General features: G+C 39.8%; 3 protein-coding genes across 3 annotated transcripts; all 3 read left to right on the forward strand.

The window, feature by feature from the left end:
* The first annotated feature begins 425 nt into the window (after positions 1-425).
* On the forward strand, positions 426-1,912 carry LOC27207102 (angiopoietin-1). Its single transcript, XM_016182847.3, has 3 exons — positions 426-633; positions 756-1,714; positions 1,774-1,912. Exons 1-3 carry the CDS (start codon positions 547-549, stop codon positions 1,832-1,834), a joined length of 1,107 nt encoding a protein of 368 aa, XP_016025002.1. The 5' UTR covers positions 426-546; the 3' UTR covers positions 1,835-1,912.
* A 4,901-nt stretch (positions 1,913-6,813) lies between these two features.
* On the forward strand, positions 6,814-7,288 carry LOC6732350 (heterogeneous nuclear ribonucleoprotein A1). The gene is made up of 2 exons (XM_016180151.3): positions 6,814-6,936; positions 7,005-7,288. Exons 1-2 carry the CDS (start codon positions 6,925-6,927, stop codon positions 7,221-7,223), a joined length of 231 nt encoding a protein of 76 aa, XP_016025003.1. The 5' UTR covers positions 6,814-6,924; the 3' UTR covers positions 7,224-7,288.
* Positions 7,289-7,927: 639 nt separating this feature from the next.
* On the forward strand, positions 7,928-8,581 carry LOC6732351 (cyclin-dependent kinase 8). Its single transcript, XM_002079436.4, has 2 exons — positions 7,928-8,044; positions 8,156-8,581. Exons 1-2 carry the CDS (start codon positions 8,033-8,035, stop codon positions 8,441-8,443), a joined length of 300 nt encoding a protein of 99 aa, XP_002079472.1. The 5' UTR covers positions 7,928-8,032; the 3' UTR covers positions 8,444-8,581.
* Positions 8,582-12,229: the final 3,648 nt, after the last annotated feature.

Genomic DNA, 12,229 nt, shown 5'->3' on the forward strand with positions numbered 1-12,229 from the left:
AAAGCTTTAAAAGCTCTGTAAACCGCGCCATCTATAGGCAAATATAAAGAGGTGTTTAATTTGACTTCTACTAAAATGCTGCATACTTTTAGGGATAATCGATAAATCAGCGTGGTGTCGCCCTCTAGCGGACGTACACTTAAACGTGCCGCGCTGCAGGGACACCTATAGGCGAATGGTAAAACTATTTTAAATTTAAAATATCTAGTTTTTTTTTGTACTTTTAACATTATTTGGGGACTTATAGATCTAAAAAATAGTTAGTAGTGGCAAAGAATGTATTAAGGATATAGAATGTCAGGCAGGAAATAGAACTGATAAGACCAAACCTCTCTTATTCTTCACACTACATACAGGCGTACCCTGATAGGCGAGCATTGAACTGTGTCATACAGATTGTTAATCACAGATTAAGTGAATAAAGGCTGTATTTTGCCATTCAATGGAATGTAAAGTCAGTCTTTATTCAGCTTCATTTGTGAATAAACAGTTCACAGCGCGTACATTTATCGATTTTAATCTAGTCAATTTGGAATTTCGATAAAAATGATAATCTATACAAATATCGTGCTTATAATAACATTTTTTGTTACAAAGACTGTATGTGATTTAGGGCTCGTGGAAGAAAAACAGGTAATTGATATTTCACTTGAACTTAAATGAAAAAAACACTGCCTCGACTTTAAGATACCCGTTATTGAGCCAAAAAATTATTTAGGCAAGTGTATTATCCATGAATTTTGGTTGTTTTTCAGTCTTGTGTTCTACCAGACGACCAAGAAGATAAATGCAGTACCATTTGCTACCCTACTATTAAGCCCTTGTTAAAGCATGTGGAATTGTGCCATCAAAATAATGAAAAAGTTTACCAACTCCAAGACAAAATTCGCGAACAGGAGATCGAAATAAATAAATTTAAGCTTGAAAATGATAGATTGAAAGTTCAATTGGAGGATGACGAAAAATCATTTGAATTAAATAATCAACTCAAAGAAGCTCTTGACAATAATCGAAATATTGTGAGCCAGTTTAGTGCGAAGTTAAATATGTTGATTAATGAAAAGAACGACGAAACCATCAGGCATCTAAGTGAAGAGAATGTATTACTAAAACAGAAAAATAGTGAACTTAAAGAGATTGCAAACGAAAAGGAAAATCAACTGAGGAGTTATTGGACGCAAAACAACGGTTCGAAGGAGAAAGTGGATTTACCCAGCAGCTGTTTGGATTATGATTATGAAAAAGGTCTGAGGCGAATCAAAGTTCCTGGAGCTGAATCCTTTGAAGTACTGTGCCATTCCGAAATCGCTGGACCCGGTTGGACAATTGTACTGCGCAATCTAGGTAATGCGAATTTCAACCGCAACTGGACGGAATATAAGTATGGATTTGGTGTTTGGGCGTCGTCCTTTTTTAGAGGACTAGAAGTCCTTCATTTAATGACTCGATCGCAGCCCCATGAATTGTACGTTGTGGCTAATTTAAAAGACGAAACCACTTTGTCAAATCATTTTGACGAGATTGTCGTCGGCGGCGAACCTGAAGGTTATCGTCTTAAGTCGATTGGCAAACCTAAGTCCAAGGAGTTACTTTTTATGAAGAGTCAAGTTAACGCCAAATTTACGACTTATGATCGGAACAATGCCGGAACAAAAACCAACTACGCTGTTATGAATAACGCCGGATGGTGGTACTCAAGAAAAAATCAATTAAGGTAGGCGATGATTATACTCTAGAATATATAAACATTTTAATTGACCTTCTTTTTAAAAGCTTTACAAATAGTCCTGATGATGTTGAAGAAATTCTGATGCTAATTCGACCTAAAACTTAACATTTCTTTTCGGAATGGCATTGTACGACTGGAAACCATAAAATAATACCTTCTAAAAGATTATAACTTAATTTTACTGTACATAAGAAAATTATTATTATTTTATGTATATTATTTATACTCAAAAGTTTCCGTTCTGAGATTCGGGGAAGTTTGGATTTTCTTCTCATTTGGAGATATGTTGCTGCTGTTATAAGTATTCTTTCCAGCAATTATAAATCAAATTTAAGAAGTATATGAAAATGTAAAAGCTAATTTATCAAGTGCTACCCCAACAAATAGAAATCCGTAAGAATGCTTGCAAGTGCGTCATAGATACTTATCAAACATGCCCCCATTTGCTGGGCTAAGTGAGGCGAATAATTCATGTCAATATCAAAACTCATTTACCTGCGGTTGCCCCAGTCTCTCAGTCTCTCATCAAAAAGCTTGTGACGCAAAAACCAACTAAGAAGTAGATCAAACGAGGCTGTGGAGCCAAAATCCATGGGCGGGGGTGCATGGCAATTCTAAGGCCAATTGAGGAAAATGCGTTCAACCGCAATGCCGCTTATAAGCCATCGTTGACAACCCAGTTTGGTGACTGGGAAACGAATGTTTCGAAATCTCGATTTGAAATATGGAAAAGTTTTTGTCTCAACTTGCCACAGATAGGCGGCAATGCCGACAACGAAGCGATTTTAATTACTTTCCCCCAGTCATTCATTCATTTCCACTTGTTGCCCATCAGTTAAAAGTCAGAAGAGGAAACTCACCAAATGGTAATTCCATTTCCATTTCGGACATTTCACGCTTGAAAGGATTTTATCCCACACCGACCACCGAAACTGATGTCTATCGTCCTGTGGCCATTACAACTTATTGCTACTACTGCGGCTACACTTAATACACCAAATTAACTTTTTCGTGGGGGGGTTTTCCTCGGCCCACGGCCACGCCCCCTTGCCAACACCGCCAAGCATGGCGCCCACTCGAAAAGCAAGGACGCGTTTATCTGCCGGTTATCTCGCCTTTTGTTGATTAATAGCTTTGCGGTAATTAATTTGCCATGAATGAGGTGCATTTGTATAGAACGAGATGGATTGGTATGGAAATGAACTCGAACGGTGGGGTGCGCTCATGGATGTCAATGTGATTATTATTTAAATCAAGAGGATGTTTGGGAAGTATTTGATCTAATGAGATATGATTTACTATGTGTTAATAATCTCAACTCTGATATCAGAAAATATTTTGTGACGCAAATTGAGATGTGGCAAAAATGTATTGCTATTTGCCGTTGATAAGCTGTGATGATTGTGAAATGAATAATTTGGGTAAGATATAAATGAATTATCATGAATTATTTGAAGCTACTACCTTTCGTAAATCAGTTTATGATAAGGATGTTTGTCCTGGAATAGATTTAACCAATAGTCCTTCATCCTTGGCAGAGTCCTTGCATTACCTGAAACTTTTCTCATTATATCTGCACTGGCACAGCGACAAACAGTGGAAACCGGAGTACTCCAGCGGCAGAGCGAACTTTCTGCCCGCCCACAGCTTCAGGTTTTACCAATGACTTCCGTCATCACCGACACACTCAAAGTGTAAATTTGCATTTGCTTCTAATTACGAGCGGGTACAAGAAATTGCCCAGAACTGAGGCCGGAGAAGGCCCGCATTTGCAGCATTTGCAGCATCGGAGCATCTTGGCAACTCGGAAACTTGGCATCTCCAAATGGAGGAGCACTTGCGGCAATTGCAATTTAGAATTTCAATTATATTTATATTTTTTATGGGGTTTTAGGGTGGTGCCTAGGTGGAAAATGCCCGCACACACGGAAGCGCTGGGAAACTACAAATCAAGTGCCACGCACGCAAATTTCCTTTAATTAAAACCAAACTTTTAAGAGCCCCTCGTCTGCATCTTCTTCACGTTCCTCGGCCGCAGATGCATCTTCACTTGGTTACCCAACTGCAAACTACTTGGGCTCAACTTAAGCGAATCCAAGGCGACATAATCTTCGAGTGAGGCCTAAAGTGCGGGCCGCTTTTGTTGGTCGCAGGGCGAAGGGATTAAAGGCCAAAGTTTGCTCAGGTGAAGAAATACAATTAGCGAGTAGGACGAGGACACTGTGGAACAAATGAAGTACTCAAATTCATTTCGAAATGTCTTGTCAATATATTACAATGAAACTTGCATGCTATTTTTCCAAAATTTAAATGGCACGACGTTACTAAGTATTCGAAATTACTGTTCAAGTAACTCAATGATTAAGTTGCTGAGTTTTTAATCAATTATTACCAAGGTTTAAGCAAGGTTATTGCAACTTTTACAATGCATAGTTAATATTATTATTAATACCCATTTTTTGTGGCTCTTTTGTTTTTGATGCGCATGTGCCTGAAATTAGCTCCTGAAATTGACACTCCTGATTGGGATTATGAATATGAAGTCAAAGCCTACAAAAATCTCTTCCAAGTTTGGTTTCCAAATGGCCCGCACAAACAAACATCCATCAAGAAGTAAAATTCAGTTTTCTTCGCGTTCCAGCCGGAAGTGCACTTAGTTTAAAAAAAAAAAAACGCGGTGAGGGCAAAAAGCGGACCAAAAGGCAGTAAAGAAAACTTCGCCGCCCTTCGAAGCGATGCGAGTGCAGTGGGAAACTTTTCTAACCCATATTAAAACATATTTGCGCAAAAATATGCAGATGCCCGCAGAGTGCAAGGAAGTTTCCACGAATATATGTAGGTTCATGCCATATCTATGTATGGGCAGGTGGCGGTGGTGCGTTGGCAGTCAATTGCTCATTGACTTGGCTCAAAAATTGTTGAGTGTCGAGTTCTAAGTCCTAAGCCCCTGCAAACATGTTGGCGAAAGTTCCCGGCACCAGATACGGAAGAGCCGACATCTTCCTCTTCGGAATACCATTTCTTTCGGGTTTAGTTTCCAGTTGAGTTTACGTGAGCTTGGATTTCAAGCTGTGCGCGCACATAAGTTTGCGGCTTAAGCATGTGAAATTCATATGGATGGAAATGGAACCACCCGCACGCCGCCCCACAAATTCAGCTCCCGGAATTTGCACCCAACTGCAGGTGGGGCATAACATACTGACTGGGCTAATGCATTGCTAGCCACCTAAATAACCTAAGACATTGCGTCGAGGGGGGTGCCAAAGAAGTCAAGCCAAGTTACTAGTGCCAAAAGTTTAAAATTAAACGTAGTTATATCCAAAAAACCAACTTGGTTGGAAACGTAGGGTATTACCAAACTATATATAAACTAACAAACTAAACAAACTATCTTAAATAATTTAAATAATTTTTTTACTATTTTATTTAAGCTTTTTTCTTTTTCGCCAATACCATCTCAACATAAATCAATAAGCTAACGTAGTCAACAGTTTGTTGTTTACCTCTTTGGTGACGCAAATTTTAATTATGAATTCAGCTCGATTAAAGTTTAAAAGAGCAAAGAATGTCCCAAAAATGTTGCGTTGTAAGCAAAAGGCTAATTATGTTTATGCAAAGTGTTTTTTGGACTTTGAACCTAATGGAATATAATTTGAACAAAATTATTGAAAATTGACGGTAATTGAAATGAATTTGAACAAATTTCAGTGCACGGCTTTGGGTGTCGTGTTGGGCCACCATCAAAGGAGTCAAAGAGCGTTGAATGTTGAATGTTGCAACTTTGACACGCGACGCAGACGTTGGCCCAGAGTGCTTTCCCCGGAGCTCTGCAATTTTAAGGGCCTAGGCCTCCCGAAAAGGGTTCATTAGACATTTTACCAAAATTACTGCACATTTCCAAAAAGCAACGGCTATATGATTAGGTTTGAAGCGGTGGTTTATTTGAAGTAGAGGGTTTACATTGATGTAAGTAAGTTAAGCGAGTTCGCGTTGTAAGTTACTTGAACATTAAACGGATAAAGTCACTAGTACGCACACTAAACAGCTTACTTGCCAACCGGGAAGAGGGACTTGTGCCCGACTAAACACAAATTCGATGAAATAAAAATAAATTAGCTGCTTTAAATGAGCTAAATAAATTCATTTAGGGCTTTATGCGCTCCACTGAAGTATGCCAAAAGGCACCGTCTTCGTCGTCGCAGTCTTTCGCATCACCCTCTTTTTCGGATGGCAGGGTTAAGAGCCAAGTTAAAGGCAACACGTATTGCCAAACTCGATTGCCGCTAGCGCCGCACACCAAATGCAATTTCACTTCATCCTCGTCGAGGTACGGAAAAATTTCCAGGGTCTCCGGTCGCCAGTATTCCCCATTCGCTGCAGGTGATTCCCCATCGAGACACTTATCTATTGAGTGAGCATGGTTCGCTTCGTTTGGACCGCTCTTGAAGTGAACGCCAACGAAATAAGAAAACAACAAAGTTTCTTTTGATTATGTCAATGGAATTTGTTTATCTCAGCAAAATGTAACCGAATTGAAAAAAATATGGTTTTTTGACGCTCATTTGCATTTACTTTTGCGCGGATATAAATGTGGCAATTGGAAAGGGTGATTTGTTTAAATGTCCAGCTCACTAAGATTCAATAATTATACATACACGTAACACATTAATGTGATTCTATGGTAAACATTAGTTTAAGGAAGCAAATTTGTTTTGAGAACCCCAGAAACAAAGGCATCATCAACAACGTCAAGTAGCAGCTCTAGTTTGGGTTCAATATTTTGATTCTTGGAAACGTGCCTCTAGAAACTGAATAGCTTAGTCATAAATTCAGTAAAAATAATATTTAAATATAAATTAGCAAACTATTAAAATTCATATCAAAAGCCACGCACCTGGCGCCTGTTACCCTAAAAAAATTGGAAACCGGTCAATAACCACAACAAATTCAAAACCGGATTGGAAGAGAAACGCTGGTCACCTGTGAGGAAAGCCCCCACGTCTGGTCCAGTGTCTGGGACAAGTTTTTATTTCAGTGCGGGTAAAGAACCTCCGAAATTCAAACATTATATGAATTCACAAAAATCGTATAAATAGAGAAAGACGTGACAGAAAGGGCACAGTATCGAGTGCAACATCGAAGCATCCTCATCTTCTGGGATATTAGTACAAATTGAATTCATTTTCAAATTCAACATGAAATTCTTGGTAAGTTTGTCCTCCAGAGCTACACCTCGCAGTGATTAAGGACTATATAATAATAAACGGCCATTCAGGTGATCGTTTTTGTGGCCCTTATCGCCGTTGCTTCCGCGCTTCCTCAATTTGGATTCGGAGGATTCGGAGGATTCGGTGGCCAACAGCAGCAGCAAGAAGGATTCGGAGGCGGCTTCGGAGGCTTCGGGCAGCAGCAACAGCAGCAGGAAGGTTTCGGAGGTTTCGGCGGATTTGGAGGAATCGAGCAGCAGCAGCAGCAGCAAGGAGGCTTCTTCTAAGGCTGTTACTTTAGTTCCTCAACTAAAAATTAAAATAAATTATTTGAACGTATTAGTATAACAAACACAAAACGGTTTTTTTTTTTTTAAATACTCATTTACATGTTTTGACAATGGTTTATTGTAGGCCTTTAGATCGACAGAGATTTCATTAATGAGTAACCTTAATTTATTTCGCTTGCTTATAAATACGTTTGGGTTTTTTTTGTTTGGAACCAGCAACATCAAGAAAAAATAATTAACACAGTTTTATACGTTGATTTATTTTTTCAACATAAAAAATTGTTTTTATTTAGCTAATCGAAAATCAGTTTATGGGCTGATGAAATTTTTAAACTTTAATTTCGGGAAGTAATCGTGTGCTATAACAACATTAATTGCAAACACTTGAATAATTCGCAAATGATGTTGGCATAAAAACCAAAGACAGATACTGACTCATGCAAAATTGTTAAATAACAAAATGTTCTGACAGTAATAATTCAACAAAAAACCTAACTTGATTAGCGAAGAGCATACGCCAAGAAGAGCTGATTGCAAACCTGTATTTTTAGTGGGCCCGTCAACTCCAGATACTTGAACATTTTCAACAACAGAAAAAATCCCCTATAAACACACAAAGATTTGAACAGGGAAGTCCGAGCGGCGATCGCACCGTGTCCAACCAGTTTGGAATGGGCATAATGCCTAACAAAAATTCAGATAAATACTCATAGCCAGCAGCCGAAACTCAAACAGTTGATTTTAGCATTCCGGTGAAATAAGATTGTTGGCTTGAGGAGCAAGGTTCAATATATTCAATATTCAAAATGAAATTCACGGTATGTATCGCTAAAAGTTGTTTGTAAAGACGGTCAAATCAGAACATTACAAAATATATTTAAGAAACTAATGTAACTAAATTGTATCTCCAATTTGTATAATTTTTTTAGATAATCGTATTTGTTGCGCTTCTCGCCTTTGCATCGGCCCAGTTTGGTCCGTTTGGTCAAATTATCAGGGGTATCGAACGATTTGAAGGTGGTCTGCAACAACAGCAGCAGCAGCAGCAAAGCGGCTTTGGCGGTGGTCAGCAGCAGCAACAGCAGGAGGAGGGTGTCATCTTCAGAGGTCCTTTCGGCGGCGGAGTGGAGTTCTTCCAGGAGCAACAGCAGCAGCAGCAAGGCGGTGGAGGTCAGCAGCAACAGCAGCAGGAGAACCTGTTTAACTTCTTCGGCTAAAGCTCCTTAATAAGGAAAACTAGACATAGACTGACCACCATCTATAGAACTCAGAAGCAAGCCATCACTTAAAGCCATGATCGTAGAGATAAACACACGTTAAATAAATATGTTTAAAACTACACAATTATAAACCAAGACATAATAATGCCTTTTCATAAAGTTTAAATATTTTATTCTAGTTAATGCAAAGCTAAGCTAATTTTAGTTTAATAAAGCAATAACGCTTTGTCAAATAAAATTACACAAAACCAAATAAAAGCAATTTGTTTACGAGGCCAAGGGAGCAGACAATTTGCCTGCTATTTGGATGTGAATTCAGCAATGGCTTCGTGTTTTGTGTCAAAATCGCGATGATGGCCATGGCCAATTGTTATGGCCAAAGTTTTAAGCCAAAAATCGCAAAACTCTAATGAGTGCTATCGTTGAAATCAGAGGACAGCAAGTGGGTGTGGAAGGGTTGGTGGAATTTTTGGTTCCTTTATCCGAAAGCACCGAAACACCACCAAAGTCATTAAGCGGAAAACCCTTTTGGCTTCTTTTCCACGCATTTTCATTTCGCCTTGTAATGACTTCATCCCGGCTTCAGAGTCTTTGGGGTTTTGGTTCTGGTTTTGTTATTGGAGACAATTTCGAAGCCATCCTGTAGTTGCCTGTCTGACAAAACAACGCCAGTCAGCTATGCAGCCAGCCCCACCCACCAAGAAAGCCAAGAGCACCAACACTCGTAACTACAAAACAACTTTTTAATTGCAATTAAATACGTAACAAGTTTTTAGTTGTAAGTGCGACTACGGAGGACACAAGGAACTTAGCCGTGGCAGTAGTGCCCATTGGTGCCGGAATATTGTTGTTGTGGGTTACCCTTATCTATCCCCTGCTATCTGCGGAATACATATACAAAGATATATACTATATACGTATCTATGAGATTGCCATTGCAGTGTTTGCCTCACTCGCTCTCTCTGTGTGTATTGCAAAATTGAGTTGTGCGCTTTGGGGTTTTAATTGTTAATTGTTGGCTCAGCGGGCAGCGCTTTTGACGTCGTTGATGACAGTCGACAGTGGGGCCAGAACGATGTGGATGGGGTCGTAAGAAAATCGCACTTTGGGGATTATATTGAAGTCGATGGGGAGTGGCAAGTGGGAAGCGGAAAGTGGAGAGAGATAAAAGATTCTGGGCCCAATCCTCTGCGAGGAGGCGGAAGAAAAGGATGTTGCGGATCAGGGAATTAAATTGAAACCCCTCTAGATTTTTGGGTTAAGCGGGAAAACACACATTTTGCGGGAACTTTTAATCAAATCATCAAGTTCATCGAGGCTTACGTATGCAATCATTACACGAACGGCTTTATGACTGAACAATTAAGAAGAAAAGGTTGAAAACTGCTGGTAAATTTGCTTAATAAATTACTGGGAAATTCCGATTCGAAAATAGTTTAGCTAAAGCATCGTAAGCATATTTGAATTTTAATAGACGTAATATTGTTGTTTTATTTAAATATATGCTCGTAAAGATTTATTTGATTCTGTTTAGATACAATCGGTAATCGTATTATGTCCGTGGAAAGTGAAGTACATTGGACATTAGCATTTTCCATACATTGTTAATATTTGATATGCCATTTAATTTGAATGCAAATTAAAATTTGATGGGGCCACTGATGTTGTCGCTTACCCACTTACCTTTTGCATCTAATGGATCTTTATGTGCACCCACTTGGCCAGCGGTTAAGTAATTCGCCCGGAATCATTTTGTGAGGCCAAAGCTGTGCCAGTAACCTCTAAGTGTCTGTTTTTCTTCACCTGTACCGGGATTCGGTATTCCTGGACTCACTAATTTGGCCGCAATTTACATAAAGGACGCGCGGCCCCAAATGTTGTTAGCCATGGTAATTTTCCGTTTCTTCGTCGCTTTTTTTGTTGTGTATTTTTCGAAGCACCCGCCGAAAAAGAAAACGTAATTTCTTTTGCCATTCAACTTGATTAAATTAGAGTAAAGGGAGCACGAGGCATAGCGACTGTGTACTAATGAGAGGCAGCTGCAGTTTAGTGCCCGTCCGAGAATATTATCCAACTTCCCAGTGCTTCAACGCCATCTCTCTACTCACCAAACAGTGACAGATGTATGACTTGGCATTTATAGTTTTGAGCCGCAATTTTCAGTGATTTATTTATGCATGAAATGCAAACAAAATCTGAATAATTACCAACAAAAGCTAACTGAACTGACAGTTAGACAGCCAGCCCAAACAAAGCAAGAAATGCGATACGAACCAAAGCGGCGGGACCGACTATGTGCGCTAAGGATAGACTGGACTACAGGCAGCGACTCTTGAGCTGTCAGAAGGCATCTGTGTGGGAATATTATAATATTTGCAATCTGCAAAATGCTGTTTTCCCCGTACTCATATGACGAGAAATGAGCGGGCTGAGACAACAAAGCGGCACCAGTGACATGCTCAAATATGACGGAAGCTGCAGGTCGTTGTTTTGACCATTAAAAGTACTTGATGTGCTTAAAAACGTTTGATAAAATAACTATTATATTCGAAGTAGTAATAATGTCAAATCGTGTGGGTAAATCTTTATGTAAACAATAATTCTTCAACCAAAGTTGCTATTCATCAGTTTGAAAATTATTAACCCTGAATACTTAAAATAAACTGCTTAGAAGTAAATGTTATGCACTATTATTTAAAACCTTTGCCAAATTTTACAATTAATTTAGTTAGTTTCAATTAAACTTAAACACTGAGAAGTGATTTATAATTAGTTTAATGCGTGACATGAATAACAGCACACTTCATTTCCGGCCAAAGATCATTGTGTTGAACTAGTGGCCGCTGGCAATCTAATAACAAAGTTTGCGCACTTAAACACTTTGGCCTTTTGGCTTCAACTGGATCTGGCCACGCCCTCTTAGGGCTCCGCCCCGAGAAGGAAGTGGGCGGCAGAGGAGGATGAGGAGGAGGGATCCCCCCATTATACCGCCGACTTTCTATGCCTTTGCAGTGCAGCAGTAAAAATGACTGCACACAGCTGTGCTTCATGGCTGCGATGGCGAATCTGGAGGAGGCTGGCGCTACTGCGGCAGTAAGATTTTATTAGCGGTGGTATTAGCAGCGACAGCAAGCCAGAAAGGAGCCCATCCTGCCACTCACACCCACTTTGCCATGGACAGGCATCTACAGTGGTTGGCGTTGCATATTAATGCAGGCATAAAAATATTTACAACTTTTTTATGCAGCAAACAACATTTTTCGCCACCGCTGCCGACGGGCGTTTTGTTTCCTTGGCAAATTTAATATAATTTCTGGTCGTTTAATGAGGGTCATTCAAAAGTGTTCGTCGAGAAAACTTCCATTTTCGCCGAGTAGCCGGCGGGCACAACAAGTGTGCCGGCCATTATGAGTGACCCTCAGTAGGGTGTCGTAAAAATCGCTCAAGAACATTATGCAAAATAAGAGATGCGGCCATAAAATGAAGAGAGTCTGAAGCCCCCGAAGCACTTGAAGTGCGAATTTTGCCCACTGTGCCGATGATTTTCGGAACGGCATTGTGAGCAGTGAACAGTGGAATCCGCATTTTGGAGTCGCCTCCGGTTTTTGTCTTTCGCTTAATCCCTGCGCCGGCTCGCAAATTCCAATGCTGGTTTCTGTCATCCCCAAAAGTTGCTCGGCCCCTCCACAAAAAGGATGCGGGTGTCGTGGCCCATAACCGAAAGGATTATACAAATAAAAATAAAAAATATATATAAAGAAGAGGCCATGGGTGGGTGAGGTG

The sequence above is a fragment of the Drosophila simulans genome, chromosome 2L, assembly GCF_016746395.2.
Source record: "Drosophila simulans strain w501 chromosome 2L, Prin_Dsim_3.1, whole genome shotgun sequence".
NCBI classification, from domain to species: domain Eukaryota; kingdom Metazoa; phylum Arthropoda; class Insecta; order Diptera; family Drosophilidae; genus Drosophila; species Drosophila simulans.

Coding starts and splice junctions, on each gene's coding strand:
- LOC27207102 (XM_016182847.3), top strand. CDS start 547: ATGATAATCTATACAAATATCGTGCTTATAATAACATTTTTTGTTACA. Junction 634..755: donor GGCTCGTGGAAGAAAAACAG/GTAATTGATATT, acceptor GTTGTTTTTCAG/TCTTGTGTTCTACCAGACGA. Junction 1,715..1,773: donor TCAAGAAAAAATCAATTAAG/GTAGGCGATGAT, acceptor TCTTTTTAAAAG/CTTTACAAATAGTCCTGATG.